Below are 25,381 nucleotides of genomic sequence, written 5' to 3' on the forward strand. Positions count from 1 at the left end.
TAACCACTTAGAACCAATGCGATGCAGAAATAAACCATATACAGTGAGCATTTTGTTTGGTTCCTACAACTGGTAGCATTGGCATGAGAATGATATAGGTATTTTTCAAATGCCTTACTTATTCAGGCAGCTGAATTGACGTAAATTCAGTTTTTATCTGTGTTGCTTTCAAATAAAGCTGTTCCTTTCTTTAAGAGGTACAGCATAGTAACAGACCCTCAGCTCAAAGAGAATTTGGCTCAATTACACCCATATGACCAATTAACTTTTGGACTGTCAGAAGAAACCAGAGCATCTATGGGAAACCCACGTGGTCTTGGGGAGAATGTACAGATAGCAGTGAAATTCAACCCAGGTTGCTGGTGCTATAATAGTGTTATGCTAACCACTCCTACTATGACACTCGTATTTTATTCCTGACTGAGTTCAAACAAAATCCCAATGGAAGATCAAGTGTCTAAAGTTGTTCTTACTTGACTCAGATCTGTGCGTGGTACAGTTGCAACTTCTATTGATGTTTAATCTGTGGGCTAGAAGTTTCGAGCTTTGATTCTTGCTGTAACTTTTTAAAAATAAAAACAGTGAGCTTTTCAATTAGCAAATTCTGGCTATTTGTGTGTATGATGAATATGAATTCATGCTTTAAATGATTATAGGAGTATTTCCATGTTATCTAAATAAATCTATGGTTTTCACTTTTTACTGATATAGACCGTATTAGTTGACTGTTGATCTTTGCATTCTTGCTGAGAACTGCGATTGTAGAAGACCCTATATCTGATAGGTGATGAGCCTGAGTAAACACTGTTATATCTATTGGACTTAAAACTGTAGTAAATTCCTTTCTCTATAGTACAGTGTAACTGAATATATTCTATGAATCTAAGTTATATGTTCTGAAATATAACATTGCTGTATCATTTTAGTGAAGCAAAATGTTGTATTGGCTGACTTTCTGGGGTTTGAGGTTCAGGGCTTGTTTTCATATATTACTGTACATTGGAAATGCATATTGCAAAATAGGCAGTATAAACTGATTTTTAAGAGTTTTGTATAGTTCTGAAAGTTCTGCTCTGGAGATGGCTAGTGTGTAGTTTCACTCACTAGGTTCCAATATATTATAACAGTATGAGTTCTGGAGATGATCTAATTTGGCCAGTTTCTGACTATTTTTGGCTACAAATCAAAGTATTGTGTTGCAGCAGCAGCATTTTATAACAAGATTTTCCACAAGAATAAAAATTTTATCCCAAATCTGTGGATAACAGGCAGTTGGCTGTTGCAGAACAGAATTTGGTTATTAAAATGTTCATTCTGGAAGGTGCCTCATTGTTGACACTAAATGATCAATTTTCAGCTTGGGGAAGGAAGCAGCTTAAAGATATGGCAGATGTGAACTTTTTTTGTAAATAAATTGATGTGTTTTCCATTTGGGATGCAAAAGTGTTCTGGATTTCTATCATCTGTCTGAATTTGCTATTCGTAGGGTATATTTAGTGGAATGAAATTTTCTTCTCTAAAGTCTGGTCACCTTGGCAAATGACACTCTTACTTTTTTAATGACTAAAATAATTCAGTTCAAATTTGTAAGAATTATATGCCTCTGTATATAGGCCTGTACAACTGTGACTTAATGCTCACTGAACAAATTTTGTGTAGTGAAATTATGACATTTAGGCACTTTTGCTCATCTGTCAGTGACTAGAATAGGCAGTACTCATGGTTGCATGAGTTTTGTACTGTTAACACTTTCCCCACAAAGAATACTTCGCACATATTTTTCGCTGTTCATATATTGTGAAATATCTTTGTGTTTTAGATGGAAAAATATTTTCATTGAATAATCAACTGAAGTGTATTATGATAACAATTTGCATTTAACTGCTTTTAACATGTGGAATCCTTTTAAGGTGTTTAACAGAAACAGCCAGATAAGGGAAATAATTTAGAGCTTGGTTGTAAAGAGTTTCTGGGGAATGACTTTCAGTGGTAAGAGAGATATTAGACTGATAGACTTAGAAATAGAATTCGGTAGGCTTAGAAATAGAACTCTGTGACTTGGGGTGTAGGTACCAGTACTTGCAGTGGGCAGGGAGGTGGATGGAAGATCATGGATGAAATTAGTTGGAGATGCACAAGTGGCTTGGAGGACTATACTTACAGGTGAGAGAAAGCTGAGAATGAAACCTTAGACAGAATAATGGGAACTAGGACTAAACCAGCAGCATAATAATAGTCCAGTAGGATATACAGATAAAAGTCTTGGCTGAAGTTGAGGAGAATGGGGGGCACTGACAGAGTTCTTGCAGGAACAAAAAGCACATAGATGAGTTTCATCAATATGGGCGAGGGTGGTAGCAGAAATTAGACATTTTACATTTAAAAAAAACAGTAACAGGGAGGGTGATGAGGTCGCAAGCAGCCTTTTCCGACATGAATGGTCAGGGAAGAAGTTGTGTCTCATTTATGGAGTGGGTTTAATGTGGTGGTGTTGGACAGATATGGCTTTAATCACAGTTTTGGTTGAGGGATAATTAGTTCATTCAGGAAATGCACTGGATAAGCAAGTTGCAGAGAAATTGGAGAGGGAGTAAAGGTATTGGAGATGCAAAGCCAGCTATTGCTAGAGTACTGTAGACATTGTTGCTGACGAAATGATGTGTTTGGGAATTACTAGAGCACAAAAGAGAAACTGAGGTAAATGTAGAGGAAGAGAGGCTATTCCTGGAGGTTTTCAGATGGGTAAGAGTGCATTCAAATGTGCAGTTGCTCATTTGGACACGATGGAGGAATTATTGGATTGAGATGATAAAATTGACCATCCAAAGCCTGGAGATAGGCTAGGAGCAATTGCAATGGAGAATTGGTAATGCAATAAAGAGAGTTAGAGAGATGGTCTCTGAGTGAACAGGAAAGCCATGTGTTTTGTCTTGAAGCTTTTCATGTGTCTAAACTGTGTTGGGAGTTTGATGCAGTAGTCCAGTTGTGGTTTAACTACTATTTTATAAAAAAAATCAGCATAATTCCCTGATCTTTCCTTATAGCCCTACAATTATTTTTGTCCTGCTTGGAATTCTCTCTTTTCTAATGCACCAGTGAGATTTAAATATGCATCAGTCAGTGCATATTTAAAAACCTGTTCCCGACCCTCTAGTTTACTTTAAATTTGACGATTTGTCTTTCTCAAAATGTAAATATTGTTTCACTTTTTAGTTTGTGATTTTTAACTATCATAATACTTTATTGTGAGGGTGAATAAGCCTAGCTTGTTCCTCTCTGAATAAAGGAAGGCTTTGTGCATAACTGAAGCCTATCATCCCTGGTAGTGTTCCAGTAAACATTCACTTTCCAAGTTTAACATCTTAATGTGTGGTGGACAGACTTAGCCCTGTTATCTATGGAGAAACCAGTGATTGAGTATTTTATTAAGGTTTAACATTAACTCCAGTACATCAAATATTTTAATAATCGAAGTTCATCTTTAATGATCAATGCCAGATTTCCAAATGCAATTAATTTTCTGGTAGATTATTGTCCCTGGAAATTTTCCCGCCCATCCTCATTTAAGCTTGCTGGTCTGTGTTGTCAGGTTTATCCTTTTCCGAAAACAGGTGTGCACCTGTTGCAGTCCAAGGAGGATTAGAAGATTTTGATAACAGCCTTAATTATTACCACCCTTTGATTTTGTAATCCAGGGTGTGATTCACAGGGTTTGGTGACTTCAATTTTATAAACTGCTGTAATAGTTCTGAAAGATATTTTGTCAGTGACCTTATTAGTATTGCAAAATACCAGGAAATATAACATTTTGAATTAATAGGCAATTGAGTCCTGTCTTTGCATTCTGAATATGCACTTAATCACAGGATTATTTATTTCAAAGTAGTAATTACTACTGTTTCCACTGTTTATAAGTTGGGGTGTAGATCCAGAAGCCAAGTCATAATTTAAGTAAGAACATCAACAGCAAACATTCCAATTATCTTTTCAAGGAAATTCTTTTTGATTGGAAATTCTGCTTGAGGAAATGGGAGAGGTTCCATTCATTCCATTCACGTGGTATCCTGATTCTTTTCACGACAATATTTGGTTTAATGACATCCAGATCTGTCACATGTACAATATAAGGGATTTTTGGATTATGAATGACCTCAATAGTTCATTTTATTATCAAAGTATGTATGCAGAATATAACACTGAGATTTGTTCTCCAGATCACCATAAAATACAGAAAACCATAGAAGTAGTTGAAAGAAAGTTGTCAATCTACCCCCCGCGTGAAAAGAAAAAGAAGCAAAATCTCACAAACCCTAACCACCCACCACAGCCCCTCCCTTGCACAAAAACTAATCAACCCCAGCCCACCAATTGGCAACAAGAAGGAATGGGCGAGAACACGAGGTACAAATAAAAAGGTGAAACAGGCCAGTATGAAATACAGTCTAATCCATAAATTTCAGAATTTTGATAACATCTCTGGGAACATCGGGACCCATTGGCCTGTCTGAGGAAAGTGACTCGAACCAGCAGCCCCTTCGAGGGAAGCGACGTGAACCAATGGGAATTCAACTTTGCATATATTTTCCTATACTTTCCAGCTAGTAATAGGAACAAAATGTTTCACGGTGTTCATTAATGCATTGTGTATTTCATTAGTTTAGTCATAGGTAGTGTTAGGGGAAATGGAAGAATTAGAGTAAGTATGTGTGGAGCAATATGATGTGGATTTCTGTAGAAAATGGAGATTTTTGACTTGCAGAGAAATTGGTTTACAGATAGTTTTCAGGGATTGAACCCTTGTGTAATCCAGGCAACAGCTTAACTCTGTTGTCCATTTTAAATTATAGCTCCATATCTTAATGTAAAACTTAAAATGCAAGTGACCAGATAAATTTCTGCTCAGCTAGTATCATCTTTGACAGGTGTCGGGGTCAGTTGCATTCTCAAGTGTAAGTATGAATAATAACCTTTTTAAAACAATCTTCCTTTCTAAATCCAAAAGTCAGAATCTTGCATCTTATTCTGTTAGGGTAAAGTGGATCTCAAAAACTCAGTACCATTTTTTATTCTTCTCCCTGCAAAACTGCAATGTTACTAAATTAAAATTACAATAATCCAGTATTGGATTATTCTGAAATCCAGATTCAGCTGCATCAAGCTCATTCATTTTGTATATTAATCCTCTTTATCCGTGAACCCTGCGCTCTGATACCCTCAGGACTTGGGTGCTTGATTTGCAGATGTTCCACAATATTAGACGTTATTCCTATTAACAGCTCAATAGTTTTTTGGTTCCTATTTTTTTTGTTACACAGAAATCATAGCAGGATTTTGAGTGAGCGCGGTGTTTAACTGAAGTGTGGAAAAACGAGGCCCCAGTCACAGTGATTTCAAAGCAGCATAGAAAACAGGGACCCTGGGCGTACATGAAGTGACATCCCCTTGAGTTTTAAGTGGAGTACATGAAATGGCATTCCCTGGAATTTGAAGGGAGTATGAGAAATGGAGCCCTTTATGAATTTGAAGGAAGCATGGGAAATAAGGGCTCCAGTGAAAATACATGGAATTTTGGTGAATCTAAAGGGAGTGCGAGAAAAAGGGTCCCACTAAGTTTAAAAAAGAGCACTGGAAACAAGGTCCCAATGAGCTTGAAAGAACTGTAGGAAACAGAACTAGGTGATGCCAATGGCGAACAATCAGATTCTAGATTTTGTATTTGAAAAGAAGGCTATATCTTACTGGGTGTGTGAATCAGAGTTTCTGTTTTCCATGCTCCCTTTAACTCATTGGATTCTGTTTCCTGCTCTTTCAACTCAATAGGTTTACAAGAAATGTTATATATTTCACAACATTTTCTTTAAAAAAAAAATGAAATGAAAGTGTGTTGGGGTAATACAAGTAGTCCAGGTAATCTGCCAGTCTAGCATCTCTAAAGTCCTGAAGAACTCTAGATTATTTACTCTACATTTTCTCAGAAGTTCTCTGCCAGTAATTCAACATTCAAAGTAAATTTATTACCACAGTACATATATGTCAATAAAATTTGTTTTCTTGTGGGCATACTTCATAAATCCAAGAGCTATAATAGAATAGAAAGACTGCACCCAACAGGGCAGACAAACAAGCAGCTTGCAAAAGACAAATGTGCAAATACAAAAGAAAGAAGACATAATAAATAAACAATAAATACTGAGAACATCAGATGAGTCCTTGAAAGTGAGTTGAGACAATCCTGATTAAGGGTCTTAGCCTAAAATGTTGACTCTTTATTCCCCTCCATAGATGCATTTTGTGTTGCTCTGTCTGGTTTGTCCAGTCCTGTAAGAATTTTGTAAATTTAAAATTAGACTCCCTCTTCTAAACTCAAGTGTTTAGAAGCCTAGTTAATCTAATCTGCCCTCCTAGAGTAGGCCTGCCATTTCAGAAATCTGTATGGTGAACTTTAATTGCATTCCTTCTATGGTAGTTATATCCTTTCTTGGATTTGGAGCCCAAAGTTCACTCAATGTTTTTTTGGGTGTGGGCTCAAAGTCCTTGTGTAATTGTAGAACTTATCCTTGCTCTTATACTAAAATGTCCGTACTGTGCGAGCATTTTGTTTTTTGCTTTACTGCACCTGCATATTTGCTTTCAGTGATTGGTCTACAAAACACCCAAGTCTCTTTGTACATCAGCTTTCCCCAATCTAACACGTAAGAAAATTGGAGTCAGAGCAATCCCCTGACCCTCATGCTTCCCCTTCCATTCAGATAGTAATTACTTGATTAAAGCTAGGCCTCAGTTCCTCTGTGCTAGATCTTCATTGACCTTAATCCCTTGATATTCAAAGTTTATCTGCCACCCCTTTAACAGCTTCTAAGGAGCTAGCCTCCCCAATTCCCTGTGGCGGTTCCAGATATTCACTAGAACTGTTTGTGAGAAGATTAAAAGACGTTATTTTTCTGTTTTTTCTTGTCAAAGTGCATATTTTCACATATATCTACATTGTAAGTCTCTGCCACATATATTCAGCGGCCACTTTAGTAGGTACAGGAGTGGAACCCGGTGTATCTTCTGCTGTAGCCCATCCACTTCAGGGTCCAAGTGTTATTCTTCTGCACGCCACTGTTGTAACATGTGGCTATTTGAGTTATTATTACCTTCCTGTCAGCTTGAACTAATCTGGCCATTCTCCTCTGACCTCTCCCATTAACAAGGCATTTATGCCCACAGAACTACCACTCACTAGACATTTTTTGCATTTTGCACCATTCTTTGTAAATTCTAGAGACTTTTGTGCCATGGCAGCATAGTGGTTAGTGAACCGCTATTACAGCTTGGGGCATTTCCAAGTTTGGAGTTCAATTCTGGTGCCGCCTGCAAGTAGTTTGTACGTTCTCCCTGTGACTGAGTGGGTTTCCTCTGGGTGCGCCAGTTTCCTCCCACAGTCCAAAGACGTATCGGTTAGTCAGTTAATTGGTCATTGTAAATTGTCCTGTGATTAGACTAGGGTTGAATGGGTGAGTTGCTGGACAGTGTGATTCGAAGGGCTGGAAGGGTCTGTTCTGTATGTATCTCTAAATTAAAATAAATAAATAAGTAAACAAATAACATCCAGGAGATCAGCACTGTCTGAGATGCTCAGACCATCCCCCCCCAACTGGCACCAACAATCATTCCCTGATCAAAGTCACTTAGGTCACATTTCTTCCCCGTTCTGATGTTTGATCTGAACAACAATAGAACCTCTTGGCTATATCTATATTGAGTTGCTACCATGAGACAGGCCAATTAGATATTTGTATTAACAAGCAAGTGTACCAAATAAAGTGGCCACAAAGTTATTTGCCACAGTCTGTCTAAATTGAATTTGAAGCTTCTTTGCATTCTCCTTGCAATTCACTGTTGGGGGATCAATCTTGGGTTATGAAATTATGAATAGCACAGTTCTGGATGAACTAAAATGAGAACCTGTCTTCAGGAAATAAAACATGTAATATCTTATGGAATTAAAACAATTTAACTTCCAACTGATACTTATTGGCTTTCTATCCCATTGAAACTACATTGGAAAAGACACCAGATGAATGCTCCTGTTATTAGCATATTGTTAAAGGTGTATCCTTGCCACTAAAGGCAAGTTCAGGACAGATCTGATTTGTCCCTTAACCCTCTGGTTAGTTATATATCCTTGGAGCCACCCTTCAACGCTGTAACACAAGGGATATATTTTGGGTGTCTGCAGTTCGTACTCGGACTCTACTACTGAATATTCCACTAATAGGGACGTGCTGCCATTGTAAATATGTAACTCTGAAGATTTACCTGATTATATTCCAAATGTTCAATGTTAAGAAGGCGATTATAGCAATTGAAAGTGTAGTTAACTTTTAAAATTATATTTGCGTTGAAGAAGTATAAAACATTGTCTGAAAAGTGGGGTTCTCTTGAATTGTTTTGGACTCTTTTCTGGAAGTTTGCTATGTGAATAAAGACTTTTTTATTTCCCTGTTAGTTCCCATGTGGCTCAGTTTTAGTCAGTGACAACATTGTGGTACTCTCCTCTTGGTCTCTGGACAGAAATCTATCCCTGGAAAGCCAACCTTTGAGGAGGATATAATTGAGCAGGGCAGTAAACATTCCCCTCACAGAGGACCCTCTTCCCAATTACTTGCTACAAAGTTTCTATGTGGATCTGCATCCATCTATCATCCCTAACTGGCTCTCTATAGACAACAATAAAACGTTCCAAGTATTTGATTACATTGTCGTCTTGGATACACTTATGCTCTTGATTTCAACCAGTCTTTAAAATGCAGCTTTGTCATTCACAACACTCTGCTTGTTGCCTCCTTCCTTGCTGACCTACTGTGGTATTCATTTCACACATTCAATTTCTGATACCTGAAACTCTCAGATATGGCTGTCAGCACTTCGTCTGTGGGTAGGGGGCACCAGTGAGGTGACTTTGTTTCAGGTTCACACTCTATGCCATGATGGTAGATTGTCAGAACAATATCAGTCTCTTTGATCTATATAATGCAGGGTTTGGGGTGGTCTCTATTTGAATTGTTGCAAGGACCTCACCCCAGTGGCATTCCCTCTTGGAGTGTCATTTTGCTTGCTGGCCTGGCCCAACCACTGAAAGACGTCCAGCTCATTTATATTCACTCTCATTCAGACTGGGGCTGCCTTAAGATCCCCTACATGCCCCCACCCTGACTCCCCTTACTCTTTTGGCTTTGTAATTAGAAGACTTTGAAATATATTACATTTCCTCATCCAATTGATTGACTTATATTTATGAGTATCTAGGGCCCAGATAATGATTGTTGTGGTGCCTCACTAGTTATTGGCTGCTAATCCAAAAAGCCCCGTTTCTATTTTTCTTTAGTTTCCTTTTTTGCTAACTTTCAATCCATGTCAGTACATTTCTTGTAATACCATGCATTTTAATTTTACACTGTAACCTTTTGTATGAGGTCTTTGTCAAAGCCTTTCTTGAATTTCAAATGGACCATGTCCACTGGTTTTCCTTTAACTTTTCTGCCAGTCACATTCTCAAAGAAACTGCTTGGCTTGTCAAGCATGATGTCCTGTCCGGACATCTAAGTTGACATTTTCTATTCTGGATTGATGTTTTACAAGTGTTAACTCATTCGTTATAACAGCCTCTGATGTTAGACTAACTGATCTGTAGTTCATTGTTTTCTCTCTTACTTTAAATAATAGGTTGTATTTGGCACTCCAAACTGTGTGAACTCTTGCATAATCCATAGAATTCTGGAAAATACTATCCATAGCATCCACTATTTCCATAGGCACCTCCTTTAGAACTTTGGAATTTACTAGTTTTTAGATTCATTAATTTCTCCAGCACAATTTTGTTCATAATTATAATTTCCTTTAGTTCCTCAGCTTCATTCTGTTCTTTGTTCCTGAACTTTTAGGAAGTTACTTGTGAAGTCAGAGCAATGTATTCATTTCTTTATTCTGTCATTTCCCCTTCTTTGATGATGGATGTTGTTTTCTTATGACAGTGTTTCATGTAGCTTTACCCGTGATGTACTGGGCTGAATCTACCACAATTTGTAGCATTTTTGGCAGTCTAACATTAGGATCTTTCATGGCAGAGATCTGTGGATTTTTGGATACTGAGGGAATTGGAGGATATTGAAATTGAAGGAAATGGCCATGAGACACAATCCTTTGAGAGCATAATCAGAATGGCAGAGACTCCTTTATGAGCTGTATGGTCCCTGCCTCCATTTCTGATGTTCAAAATTCTTATTTATTAATGTATATCACCTTGTGAAGAGTTTCAGTAAATAAACAACTTGTACAAGAATGAAACATAACAATTAGATAAATGACAATTACTGTGCTAGTGGAAAAATTAAAATGTTGCCAATTTTGTCATATAAACAATTATACCATATATATGCCAATAACATTGCCCGGCACGACACTATTTACACCCAATAAATATGTCCTAGTGATAATACATACCAATTTTCCTTGGCTTGTTAGTCTGCATTGGCTGTAAGTCCTTTGAGTCAGACTGACCAAATCGATGTGCAGTCCTTCTGACTATAGAAACAAACTGTGGTCACTTTATCTCTATCAAACAGGCCTCCTAAGTTAGTGGCTTCATTCCTGCAGTAACAACTAGCAGTGTTCCAGTCGATGACACATTAGCCCTGGAAATTCATACATGTATTCTCTCTCTTCAGTGCTATGTTTTCACCTTTCTTGCTGGGCAGTTTCTTTTTGACCCAATTGCAGAATCTGTAAGGATGTTGGATTTCCTTCTCTGAAAAACAGTAGTCATTATCACAAAAAGATGGGTTGATGGGGCTAGTCATGTAGGAGCCAAACCAGCAGCTCTATTTCTAACTTAGAAATCTACAGCACATTACAGGCCCTTTGAACCACAATGTTGTTCCGACCATGTAACCTACTCTAGAAACTGCCTAGAATTTTCTTAGCGCATAGCCCTCTATTTTTCTAAGCTCTTTGTACCTATCTAAGAGGCTCATAAAAGAAGCTATTGTATCTGCTTCCACTACCGTCACCGGCAGTGCATTCCACACACCCACCACTCTGTGAAAGACTTACTCCTGATATCCCCTCGATACCTATTTCCAAGCACCTTAAAACTATGCCCCCGCATGTTAGCCATTTCAGCCCTGGGAAAAAGCTTCTGGCTATCCACACGATCAATGCCCCCCATCATCTTATACACCTCTGTCAGGTCACCTCTCATCCTCCATCACTCCAAGGAGAAAAGGCCAAGTACACTCAACCTATTCTCATAAGGTGCGCTCTCCAAACCAGGCAACAACCTTGTAAATCTCCTCTGCGTTCTCTCTATAGTATCTACATCCTTCCTGTAGTGAGCTGACCAGAACTGAACAGAGTATGTACTCCAAGTGGGGTCTGACCAAGGTCTTATACAGCTGTAACATTACCTCATGGCTCTTGAACTCACTCCCATGGTTGATGAATACCAACACACCATACGCCTTCTTAACAACACTATCAACCTTTGCAGCAGCTTTGAGTGTCCTATCGACATGGATCCCAAGATCTCTGAGATCCTCCACACTGCCAAGAGTCTTACCATTTATATTATATTCTGTCTTCAAATTGGATGTACCAAAATGATCCACTTCACACTTACCTGGGTTGAAGTCCATGTGCCACTTCTCAGCCTAGTTCTGCATCCTATTGATGTCCCGCTCTAACCTCTGACAACCCTCCAGCCTATCCACAACACCCCCAACCTTTGTGTCCTCAGCAAACTTACTAAAGTTTGTTAAGACTTTGAGGAGATTTGGCATGTTAAGAAAATCTCTTGCAAATTTCTAGAGATGTGATGGAAAGCATTCTGACTGGTGGTATCACAAGATCGCAAGAGGATGCTGAAGATTATAGACTCAGCCAGCTCCATCACAATCCTCCCCCTCATCAAGGATATTTTCAAGAGGCAGTGCCTCCTAGATGTGACATTCGTCACTGAGGATTCTTATATTTGCACTGTACTGCTGCCAAAAAACAAATTTCAAGTCGTACAAGACTGATGATAAACCTACTTCTCATTCTGCAGATACTGATGTTGCAGTTCTTTTGAGAGTGTAATTCTTTAACTAGAGGTCTTGTCCCAGAGACAAGCTCGGAGTTCAGGAAGATTTGCTTCCGTGCCACTTTATTGTGGAATCTGCAAAATGTGCCAGAGGTGAGGCAGGAAGTGATCGATGTGGCTGGTGGATAATTATGAGAGCTGGTACGTTCCTGCTGCTCTTTCCACCAGGCTTTTGAATACATCTGGCAGAGTTTCAAGTCTTTCAGCGTTATCCCAAGTGCACGCGGTGTTTTGATTTTTCATGGGCTTTAGATTCCCATGGGTCAGTGAGGATGCTATATTTTGATGCAAGCAGACTTTGAGAACATTCTTGAAGTATTCCCTCTGTATGCCTAAAACACATCTCTTGCTGTTTGTCTGGGGTCTGATGTTAAGTATGTGAATGACACAACATGACCATTAGGTTAGAACCTCGATGCTGGTGATTTCAATTTGGGTGTCAGCACTGATGCTGGTTTGCTTTTCCTACCATTGGATTTGACGGACTTAGTGCAGGAGATGTCAGTGCTGAGGTACAGTTTTGGAAAAGTGTGGCTGGCCAGGAAGGAGGTGGAGTTACAGTATAAATCCAGTAGTCCTGCTGTTCTCGCCAAATGCTTGGTGCATGCTCTTGTCACAATTACCGCCCTATTTTCCGATTCTAAATACTGTTTCATCTGGAGGAGACCACAGTTTGGAAAAGAAGTGAAATGGCGAGGTTTGCAATTCCCGCGGTTGCAGAGGGTGGTAAATGATATTGGAGTGATTCACTGTTGCAATGAGAACATTGCCTTTGGAATCTCGAAAGGGGAGGTAAATGTGTGTAATGCTGGCGATGTGCTAAACTGGCAGAAGTGGCACGTTATGATTCATTGCAGGTGGGAGGTGTGAGGATAAAGGGAATCTCTGTTTCTGGGAAGAATATGGCTAGAGGTGTCAAAGTGCAATACCACAACCAGGGTTGCTGATGCATTTGTACACTAGCTGCTTCCGTATCTATGAATCCCCTGGTTATAATTGCACACAAGTCCCTTGCTTTATTTTTCCAAAATCCATCCATCCGAAAGTCAGTCCACAGATTCAGAGTCAGCTCAGCGCTAAGGCGAGTGAAGCCAGTTGGGAAGCTCGATGGATATTGGGCAACAACTGCTCCCGAACCTGGCGGTGTGGGGCACAAGGCTCCTGCAGCTCCTGCCTGACGTAGTAACTAGAAGAGACCAGTCAAGTACAGGCAGATGGTGCTGAACACCTGTTCATTTTCTGCTCTCAGTCTCGATGATTTTAATCTTGCTCAGCACTTCAACTGGCTTGACTAATGGAGCTGAACATGCGTTTGTCTTCCGTTATCAGGCCTTGTCACTGTGCCCTCCCCCTGCAATGGCAGTATGGGCTGTACCTGCACTTTGGAGAGTCTGGTTTGCTGAATCCCCCAGGAGATCGCAAAAGCACCAGTTCATTCAAAAGTACATCCCTTAAAGGGAAACTACAGGCTGTGGACTGCAGCGATCGCAGTTCTGGAGTACATCTATTAGAGTATCTAGTAGTTTAGTGAGCATCTGCAAAACGTCACCGTTGGTCGCCAGCATCATCTTGCGAATCTCGTAACATACACTAAGGTGTTAATAGTTTCCAGTAGACATTTAATCTGCCAGAACATTTTGGGGTATGGAGTAAATTAGAACAACTTAGTGAAGCATGAGCACACTGCACAGAGTACACCCAAGGTCAGGATCACACCCAGGCCCAGGGATTTATCAGGCAGTGGCATAAACTGTTGTGTCACTATACTGGCTTTTGCACTGCTTCAGTGTGAAAAAATTTCCCTCTCAATTCTTTGTTCTCTTTGCTCTTTACTTTGTTCTTATCTTTTTCTATTGCCACGTTCTCCGCTGTTGCTTGTCTCTGCTCTGTAGCCTACCCTGCTGCTGCTACCTCTGTTCTTGTCCATTTCAAAGTATATTTATTATCTAAGTACATGTATGTCACCATATAGGTTGTGGGAACAGTTCAGTAATGGGGCAAGTGAAGTTATCCACTTCGGTTCAAGAGCCTGATAGTTGAGGGGTAATAACTGTTCCCGAACCTGGTGATGTGGATCCTGAGGCTTCTGTACCACCTTCCTGATGGCAGCAGAGAGAAAAGAGCATGGTCTGGATGCTTTCCTGCAACAGTGCTCCACATAGATGTGTTCAGTGGTGAGGAGGGCTTTACCCGTGATGGATGGATTGGGCCCTATCCGCTACAACTTGGAGGCTTTTCCACACAAGGACATTGGTGTTTCCATACCAGGCTGGAATGCAACCAACCAATATACTTTCCACCACACATCTATAGAAGTTTGTCAGAGTTTTAGATGAAATGCAAAATCTTCCCAAATTTCTAAGAAAGTAGAGGCATTGCCTTGCTTTCTTTGTAATGGCACTTGAATGATGGGCCCAGGGCAGATCCTCTGACATGTCCAGCATTTGAGGTGAGATGGTTACACCTTCTGCTCTCTTGCCTTCACTGTTGCTTCCTCCTCTTCTCTGCATCTGTCTCCAAATCCTTTCTGCACAATCAGCCTCTGTTTGTTTCACTCCCCTTCCTCTTCCTACAGCATCTTTGAAATTAATGAAAAAAAATCAGACATGGTGGCAGATTTCACATTTTATTTCCAGCTTCAAAACAAGATCGTACTGAGGTTATTTTTTTTCAAAGGGAAAATATTGCTTCTGATGTGCTGCTTAGAGTGAAACTGGCTGGATTCCAATGTTTTGATCTTGCAGTAACAAGATTAAATGCCTTCCATTGTGCTCAGACTTCCTGTGTATAGCTTCAGATGTCTGTTGAGGCCAATTTTATTATTCCAACTTGTTGAAAGATTTAAAAAAAACCTTAGAGAATGAACCAGAACAAACTTGGTAGTTTATAGATTTCAGCTGATTAAGCACCATCTATTTATTTAAGTGTTACCCTTGATCAGGATTGTGGCTGAATCTTTTGCTTGATAGGTGTGTGAATAATTTGGGTTGCGTGGCTTCTTTGCAATTTTAAAAAAACCAAATGTACAAAGTATCTTGATTTTTGATTTCAGTTTACAAAGAAATATTGTTCCACAGTGAAATCTGAGTGATTCAGGCTCTTTGGCACATAATGTAATGTGTAATTCATTGCAAATGAATAAGCACATTTTTAAAGTTTCCAGATTGAAGATTAGAGGTGGCAAAAGCAAAACTATGAATATTTTTCAATGCTACCTTGAAGCTTTCAGCCTTATTTCATGGACACAGATGCCAATGGAATGATTATCAAAAACTAATATCAATGACTAATGACCAATGGTTATCAATGACTTTAAATAGAAATAGGCATCCTATTTGATTAGTTTCAAAGCTAACCAACATGCTGTTCAATGAAAGAAGCGTTAAAATAATTTTTGTGTTGTTCATGAGTGTTGATACTTTGTAACTTCTTCAACTTAGCTGCTGTTTATTTTAACAGAATGTTTGCATTGCAATTTTTATGGGTCTTGACTATAAGTAGACTTTCCGTAGGGATAAGCCATCAAATAATAGCCATAAGAAGGTCTGCAATCCAATCTCTCCTCTCAAACGAGTGTCATTCTGGATTTCATTTCGTAATGTTTATTTTTAACTATTATTTACTTAGAGTATTTGTGCAGCTGAGGTTTTTTTGAAGGGTGTTTCTATACTGTGTTTTATAAATAAAAACAATTATTAAATGTATTTGGATTTTTATCTTTGCATTTCAGATCTTTCAACTGCACAGCAGAAGTTTGCTCAGTCCCTTGGAGAATTTTCCTTTGAATTTATTGGTGATGCTGAGACAGATGATGAACGATGCATAGGTAAGTTAGCCTCTTTTCTTGTATGACTGCCATAGGAGAAAATTTAGTTTGATTCATCAGGAAAAAGGTGATGAACTGAGAGCTTGAATACATACATGGAATTATGATGTAGTGACCATTACAGAGACTTGGCTGGCACCAGGGCAGGGATGGATTCTCAATATTCCTGCATTTCAGTGCTTTAAAAGGGATGGGGTGGGGAAGGGGAGGAGGGGTGGCATTACTGGTCAGGGATACTATTACAGCTACAGAAAGGCTGGGTAATGTAGCAGAATCCTCTGTTGAGTCAGTATGGGTGGAAGTCAGGAACAGGAAAGGAGCAGTTACTCTATTGGGAGTATTCTATAGGCCCCCTGGTTGCAGCAGAGATACCGAGGAGCAGATTGGGAGGCAGATTTTGGAAAGGTGCAAAAATAACAGGGTTGTTACCATGTGTGACTTTAACTTCCCCAAAATTGATTGGCACTTGATTAGTTCCAGTGGTTTAGATGGGGCAGAGTTTGTTAAGTGTGTCCAGGACGGATTCCTGTCACAGTATGTTGACAGGCCGACTAGGGGGAATGCCATACTAGATCTAGTATTAGGTAATGAACCAGGTCAGGTCACAGATCTTTCAGTGGGTGAACATCTGGGGGACAGTGACCACTGCTCCCTGGCCTTTAGCATTATCATGGAAAAGAATAGAATCAGAGAGGACAAGAAAGGAGTTGGGATGTAGTGTAGAATTTGTGTAAAGCATTGCTAAGTCCAAATCTGGAGTATTGTGTACAGTTCTGGTCACTGAATTTTAGGAAAAATGTCAATAAATTGAGAGAGTACAGAGGAAGTTTACTAAAATGTTGCCTGGGTTTCATCTCGTAAGTTACAGAGAAAGGTTGAACAAGTTAGGTCTTTATTCTTTGGAGCGTAGAAGGTTGAGGGGGGACTGGATAGAGGTGTTTAAAATTATGAGGGGGATTGATAGAGTTGAAGTGGTTAGACTTTTTCCATTGAGAGTGGGGAAGATTCAAACAAGAGGAGATGGGTTGAGAGTTAAAGGGCAAAAGTTTAGGGGTAACAGGAGGGGGAACTTCTTTACTCAGAGAGTGTGGAATGAGCTTCCAGCAGAAATGGTTGAGGCAGGTTCTATGTTGTCGTTTAAAGTTAAATTGGATAGATATATGGACAGGAAAGGAATGGAGGGTTATGGGCTGAGTGCAGGTCGGTGGGACTAGGATAGGGTAAGAGTTCAGCATGGACTAGAAGGGCCGAGATGGCCTGTTTCCGTGCTGCAATTGTTATATGGTTACATGAAAATGTTTAATTGGGGAAGGGCAAATTATGAAGCTAGAAGGCTAGAATTTGCGGGTGTGAATTGGGATGATGTTTTTGCAGCGAAATGTACTATGGACATTTATGGTCGATGTTTAGGAATCTCTTGCAGGATGTTAGGGATAAATTTGTCCTGGTGGGGAAAATAAAGAATGGTAGGGTGAAGGAACCATGGGTGACAAGTGAGATGGAAAATCTAGTCGGGTGGAAGAAGGCAGCATACATGAGGTTTAGGAAGCAAGGATCAGATGGGTCTATTGAGGAATATAGGGTAGCAAGAAAGGTTAAGAAGGGGCTGAGGAGAGCAAGAAGGGGGCGTGAGAAGGCCTTGGTGAGTAGGGTAAAGGAAAACCGCAAGGCATTCTTCAATTATGTGCAGAACAAAATGATGACAGGAGTGAAGGTAGGACCGATTAGAGATAAAGGTGGGAAGATGTGCCTGGAGGCTGTGGATGTGAGCGAGGTCCTCAATGAATACTTCTCTTCGGTATTCACCAATGAGAGGGAACTTGATGACGGTGAGGACAATATGAGTGAGGTTGATGTTCTACAGCATGTTGATATTAAGGGGGAGGAGGTGTTGGAGTTGTTATAATACATTAGGACGGATAAGTCCCCGGGGCCTGACGGAATTTTCCCCAGGCTGCTCCACGAGGCGAGGGAAGAGATTGCTGAGCCTCTGGCTAGGATCTTTATGTCCTCGTTGTCCACGGGAATGGTACCGGAGGATTGGAGGAGGGAGGCGAATGTTGTCCCCTTGTTCAAAAAAGGTAGTAGGGCTAGGTAATTATAGACCAGTGAGCCTTACGTCTGTGGTGGGAAAGCTGCTGGAAAAGATTCTTAGAGATAGGCTGTCTGGGCATTTAGAGAATCATGGTCTGATCAGGGACAGTCAGCATGGCTTTGTGAAGGGCAGATCATGTCTAACAAGCCTGATAGAATTCTTTGAGGAGGTGACCAGGCATATAGGTGAGGGTAGTGCAGTAGATGTGATCTACATGGATTTTAGTAAGGCATTTGACAAGGTTCCACATGGTAAGCTTAATCAGAAAGTCAGAAGGCATGGGATCCAGGGAAGTTTGGCCAGGTGGATTCAGAATTGGCTTGCCTGCAGAAAGCAGAGGGGTGTGGTGGAGGGAGTACATTCGGATTGGAGGGTTGTGACTAATGGCGTCCCACAAGGATCAGTTCTGGGACTTCTACTTTTTGTGATTTTTATTAACAACCTGGATGTGGGGGTAGAAGGGTGGGTTGGTAAGTTTGTAGACGACACAAAGGTTGGTGGTGTTGTAGATAGTGTAGAGGATTGTCGAAGATTGCAGAGAGACATTGATAGGATGCAGAAGTGGGCTGAGAAGTGGCAGATAGAGTTCAACCTGGAGAAGTGTGAGGTGGTACACTTTGGAAGGACAAACTCCAAGGCAGAGTACAAAGTAAATGGCAGGATACTTGGTAGAGTGGAGGAGCAGAGGGACCTGGGGGTACATGTCCACAGAGCCCTGAAAGTTGCCTCACAGGTGGATAGAGTAGTTAAGAAAGCTTATGGGGTGTTAGCTTTCATAAGTCAAGAGATAGAGTTTAAGAGTTGCGAGGTAATAATGCAGCTCTATAAAACTCTGGTTAGGCCACACTTGGAGTACTGTGTCCGGTTCTGGTCGCCTCACTATAGGAAGGATGTGGAAGCATTGGAAAGGGTTCAGAGGAGATTTACCAGGATGCTGCCTGGTTTAGAGAGTATGCATTATGATCAGAGATTAAGGGAGCTAGGGCTTTACTCTTTGGAGAGAAGGAGAATGAGAGGAGACATGATAGAGGTATACAAGATATTAAGAGGAATAGATAGAGTGGACAGCCAGCGCCTCTTCCCCAGGGTACTACTGCTCAATACAAGAGGACATGGCTTTAAGGTAAGGAGTGGGAAGTTCAAGGGCGATATTAGAGGAAGGTTTTTTACTCAGAGAGTGGTTGGTACGTTGAATGCACTGCCTGAGTCAGTGGAGGAGGCAGATACACTGGTGAAATTTAAGAGACTACTAGACAGGTATATGGAGGAATTTAAGGTGGGGGGTTATATGGGAGGCAGGGTTTCAGGATCGGGATAATTTTGTGGGCTGAAGGGCCTGTACTGTGCTGTACTATTCTATATTCTATTCTTGATTCTGAAAATGACATCCAGAGTTTTGAAAAAAAATCAATGTCATGTCTCTGGAGAAACAGTTGTAATTCTAAAATAACAATGCAATATTCATGTAAACTGTGGGCCTGAATTGTCTTTTAGCTGAAATGTCCTGTGGATTTTATGCTTCGATCAGAAAAAAATCCAACTTAGCTTCAAATAACATCTTCAGATATGTAAACGGATAACAACCTTTTTGCAGTATTGTCTCCTTCAAATTGTTTGAGTTACAGTAACTCAACAATTGTAACTGAAACATATGTTTCTGTTGCTAAGCACTTGTATATGTATATTAGTCATATCAGTTATAGAGATAAAGAACAAAATAAAGGGGCAGATCTGTTATCCTCCAATCATTGGTTGTCTATACCAGGGCCATGCTTTCTGTTCCAATGTGGCTCAGACACACTCTCCTAATGCCAGCACTTCTTGTTAGAATGCAGCATTGGAGATGACTCAACAAAGGGAAAATTCTGCAGTTGCAGTCCTCCAGCATTGCCAGCTATCACTGTTATTAAATGCTTATAAATGTCTCTGATACTCATAGCTGTTCAGTAAACTAACAACATTACAAAATGTAATTTAAAAATTGTTAAGATGTGCTCATTTCTAAGTTTTATACTCACTCACTCCAGTTTTTCGGACGATTTTAAGTAGACTTAAAAGAAATGTCAGCTTTACTTCCAACAGTCATTGGAATGGAGCCATTGCCCTTGGCGCGGGGCCAGTAAGCAGTTTTCCCAGCCGGATGACTGGGAAATCTGTGGGAGGTTGTGCTGAGTACACAGGTGCGGGGAAGGCTGAAGACACATGGCAGGATTGAAGATGTCACAGCTGGCTTGGACTCACATCAGCACTAGAAACTTGGATTTCTGTACAGATAAGTTGTTTTGAGCAGGCATTGGTCTTCCCGCAAGATGGTGGTGCGTTCGGATGCAGTGGCCTCTCCATGGCAATCAAAGATGTTTTTGATTTTTTTTAAACATTCTTATGACTGCAAGACAACACTGGAGATTAAGAACTGAGCGCTGCAGGTCTACCTCATAACTGAGCTGCTTATTGGCAGAATAGCTGGAGCAACTGTGTTGCTGTCTGCTATAGAAACACATGGGATTTGGTGCATAAATGTAGTGTGCAGTCGAACAGCGAGTGATTTGTCTTGGATGTTTTTCTTGCGATTGCAAGGCCCTGTTGGACTTTAGTAATGTATCCTACTACAAGTTTGGTTCACTGGTTTATTGGCGAGACCACCGGCAGTGGAGCTGTGTGGTCTTGGCTGTAGTGACAACTAGGCCTCATGTCGCGGACTTGCCTGTTGCAGCAATCAAGGAGGGGAGACCCCGGAGGCAGTGTGGCATGGCGTCCATGCTGGTTTGGGGGGGGGGGGGTTGGCCCCTCCCATTGGTGCTGCCTTCCAGTGGATGGCATATATATACTGTATGTTTACTGCTATCTTATATGTGCTATATGTGCATCGTGCTCTGCATGACTGTTGGTATTGTGTTTTGCACCTTGGCCCCAGTGGAAGGCTGTTACATTCGGCTGTATTCATGGGTATTCCCGTGTGGTTGAATGACAATTAAACTTGAACTTAGTGTCAGATAAGCATTCCAACCCAAAATACTATTGTGGTTGCCTTTCAAAATTTTTGTAGCAATAACTTAAAATATAAATTTCCTTAACTTTTAAGAATTTTTCCAACCCATCCACCAAAATCATAGATCTATTTATGTGCACAATACAAAGACTGTGAGATAGTCTGTTGCAGGGAGTTAGGTTCATGGATTTGGTAAAGGGAGCAGAAGACATGAACTAAAGGTAAGCTTTAACTATTTATTAACAAGACCAAGACAAAGATAAACACTATTAAGCATTCACTTGAATATTCAAGTTACAGAGATACTTAACTAAGTGTGCATACAGGCACTCTGTCTGCAACACACTTCCAAATATTTCTGTGGCACTAGTCTTGTGAACCCCAGTCCCTGGTGAGCCCAGGGAGAGAGAGAGAGTTCCACGTGGACTATATTTATACATTAGTAGTACTTTGATGCCAGAAGCCAGTACCATGGCATGAGCTTTCGACCGGCAGATAGTGTTAACCTTTCATACTACAATATACCCCTTGAAAGATGTGACACTGCGACACCCGGTTCGCAGGCTAATATAATCCCTGTGGATGTCCCACTGTGCTACATATAAGATGTAAAACTAAAATACCCAGTACTACAAGGCCAACAGTCACTCTCCAGTGTAACATGATAGGCCACCAACCTTCTGGTGTCCCAAAAGGCCACCCAGCTTTCCCCTAGGGTGTAGTAGTTAATGAATTAATCCCCCACTTAATCTTATTCTTATTAATCTTATTCATCAACTATTGGATTGCTCAGCCTGGTGAGCAATGTTCCCTGACTTGTCAGGGATATAGGGGCAGTTCTCTTTGGCCAATAACAGCGCATAATTTCTGCAAGCCGATTGCGTATGAATATAATATACAAATATTCTAAAACCATTCGATGCTGCAACACAGCTGTCTGAACATCACTACATCAGCTGATACCCAGGTTAACACATCCACTGTCTGTTTGAACACCTTGGCTGTTGCCTCCATTACGGAGCCTGTGAGTATCATTACTTGGGACAGCCTAAAGGAGGGAAAGGCTGTTATCTGAAACCTTTCCGCCTCCATTATACGCCTCTTACTACACCAGCCATCATGGGTAGGGTGTTCTTCCAGGCCACTAAGATGATATATGTGTTGTACAAACATACCCGGATAGCAGCAGCCGTACCTCCCTGTGGGGAGTCATGGGTCGGCCCAGGAGCTACCTGTCCAATAAGAACCATTCAGTGTTGAGGGAATGCCCACTTCTCAGCACCATTTGGCATTGACACAGTCGTTCCAGGATATAGTTCCTGCTCACAATCTCTATATCCCACTGTGTGATTAGACCTGTGCTCATCATAGCACCTACACCAACATCCTTTTCCCTTCCTTGTTGGCTGGGGAATCACTCTCAGGGTTGGTATTCTATGGATTAGATAAATCATAAGCTGGGAAATACCAGCCCTTGAAGTACTTACTCCACCGGGGGTTACTAAGTCTCAAGGTCTTTTGGGACACTGCCACATTATGGGATGTTGATTGCTGGAGTGGACCATCTCCTCCCCACTTCCCCCAAAATAGAATGCTGTAGCTGGAGAAGCTAGACAAGTTCCTCCAATAGTCCTTTTCTTCTTCAAAGGGGATTGATATTAATGGTACCCTTTCTGCATCATTGGTTTGATTCTTCATACGTATCCAGTAGTCTGAAACATTAGCGTGATTTGCATATTCACACGCCATCTGCAAGAATGTGTTGTAGGAACTCACACAGTAGGTCATTGTCATCGCTGCTCCTGTCGAAGTCCACCACTTCATTGTTCAGCACTGTGGCGAGACACACATTCACCCCCTCTTAGTTAATCATTAGGTATTTAAATATTTAGCGAAAATAACAATTTTTCAGATTGCTCCCCAAATCTTCCAAAATATCATTTCCAAATTCCCAATTTAACTGTCCACAATTTTAAATGCCAGTTTCCCTCTGTAATCTGGGTGCCTTGTATTCGGAATAGAGATGCACAGATTTCCATCACCTTAACCTGGATTCCACATGGCCGGTGTGGAATCTGGGTCTCTTCTAAAATCAGTTCTGTAGAAAGCAAATAAAGTAACACAAAGTGAAAACACAGATAAGACAAAACAAAAATCCATGCTTATACTTTTCTTCCTTTAAAACCTTCACAAGTAACTACAAAACGTAGAGTAAGCAGTTAATTTCCACAATTTTAAAAAGAACTTCAATACATTTCTAAAGTAGAAAAGGAAAGAAAAGTTGGCTGGGTGGGGGCCCAACACACTAACACGTTCACACAACTTCTTAAAGGCACATCCTTTTAAAAGATGAGGGCTCCCACAAATTCACTTCACATAGTCAGTTGCAAAACATTTCAATTGGACACTTTTTCCAGTGCATAGGTTTAATTCAAACTTCCAACATCGATTGAGCCAACACATGACAGCCTTTGCACTCTTACTTATACATCCACATACTTGCTCTTACTTTAGTGAACTCGCATGTGGCCACACCTTATGCAGCATTTGAAACCTACAAGTCATGCATCACCTCCCTGCTCTTGTATTCTAGGCCTCTTGAAATGAATGCCAAATTTGCATTTGCCTTCCTCACCACTGAATCTACCTGTGAGTTAATCTTTAGGGTGTTCTCTACAAGGACTCTCCAAGTCCCTTTGCATCTCAGATTTTTGGATTTTTTCACAATTTAGAAATAGTCTGCACATTTATTTCTACTACCAAAGTGTGTGTCCATGCATTTTCCAACACTGTATTTCATTTGCCACCACCTTACCCATCCTCCTAAGCTAAATCCTTCTGCAGTCTACCTGTTTCCTCAACACGACCTGTCACTCCACCAATCTTCGTATCATCTGCAAACTTGGCAACAAAGCCGCCTAATTCATCATCTAAATCACTTATGTACAGCATAAAAAGAACAGGTCCCAAAACCAACCCCCGCGGAATACCAGTAGTCATTGGCGGCCAACCAGAAAAGGATCCTTTTATTCCCACTCACTGCCACTTACCAATCAGCTAATGCTCTAACCATGCCAGTAATTTTTCTGTAATACATGGGCCCTCAATTTGGTAAGCAGCCTCATGTGTGGCATTTTGTCAAAAGCCTTCATAAAAATGCAAACATCCACTGCATCCCTTTTATCTATCCTACTTGTAATCTCCTCAAAGAATTCCAGCAGGTTTGTCAGGCAAACCATGTTGACTTTGTCCTATCTTGTCCTGTGTCACCATGTACTCCATGACCTCCTCCTTAACAATTGACCCCAACATAATCCCACCACTGAGGTCAGGCTAACTGGTCTATAATTTCCTTTCTGCTGCCTTCCTCCTTTCTTAAAGGGTGGAGTACAGAGTCTGCTGCGCTTTCATTTTCATGGAAACGTAGCTTAGTGACAGAGTTCCGGATGCTGCCATTCAGCTAGATGGGCTTGCTTTGTTTCAGGCTGACAGAGATGCAACTCTGTGTGGTAAGACTTGCGTTGGGGGCGTGTGTATTTACATCAACACGGAATGATGCAAGAACTCTGTGCTGGTCTCTAGTTACTGCTCATCACTAGTGGAGTTTATGACTGTTAGATGCAGACCATTTTATTTACCACGGGAATTCACCACTGTCCTTATAGTCGGTGTGTACATTCCCCCCAGCGCTAATGCTGAGGTGGTGCTCTGTGAACTGTATGGGGCTATTAGCGAACTGCAGAACGCACACCCTGATGGACTGTTTATTGTCACCAGAGATTTTAATCACGCGAACCTTAAGTCAGTGCACCCCAGATTCCATCAGAATGTGGACTTTGCAACGAGAGGGGAGAACGCGTTGGACCTTGTGTACACTAACATTCCCGGCGTGTACCGGGCGGAGCCCCGGCCCCACCTCGGTTACTCAGACCACATCTCTGTTATGCTAATCACAGTATACAGACCGCTCGTCAGACGCTCCAGACCAGCTCTGAAGCAGTTGAAAACCTGGCCAGCAGGAGCCATCTCTGTTCTTCAAGACTGCTTTGAGCACACTGACTGGCACATGTTCAGGGAGGCTGCAAGCGATGGCAACTCTACCAGCTTAGAGGAGTACACAGCATCAGTGACTAGCTACATCAGCAAGTGCATTGACGACATCACTATGGCCAAGACCATCACTACACACGCTAACCAGAAGCCATGGATGACCGCGGAGGTGCGTTCGCTGCTGAGGACCCGTAGCTCCGCCTTCAGAGCGGGCGACAAGGCAGCCCTAACAACAGCAAGGGCCAAACTGTCCCAGGCCCGGGCCATCAGAGAGCACATGCCCAGCGAATCCACAGC

The 25,381-nt window shown here is 41.0% G+C and overlaps 1 protein-coding gene across 2 annotated transcripts in view; it reads left to right on the forward strand.

The window, feature by feature from the left end:
• Positions 1-25,381, forward strand: part of arhgap10 (Rho GTPase activating protein 10) — a 212,224-nt gene that overhangs the window by 54,109 nt on the left and 132,734 nt on the right. For both annotated transcript variants that reach the window (XR_010017730.1, XM_063046452.1), the window contains exon 2: positions 15,855-15,950. Coding sequence is in view for 1 of the 2 variants with exons in the window: in XM_063046452.1 (XP_062902522.1) it covers positions 15,855-15,950 (96 nt within the window). In the remaining variant the exon portion in view is untranslated. The remainder of the gene's footprint in view (positions 1-15,854; positions 15,951-25,381) is intronic.

This window comes from Mobula hypostoma, chromosome 4 (genome assembly GCF_963921235.1).
Source record: "Mobula hypostoma chromosome 4, sMobHyp1.1, whole genome shotgun sequence".
In the NCBI taxonomy this organism is placed as follows: domain Eukaryota; kingdom Metazoa; phylum Chordata; class Chondrichthyes; order Myliobatiformes; family Myliobatidae; genus Mobula; species Mobula hypostoma.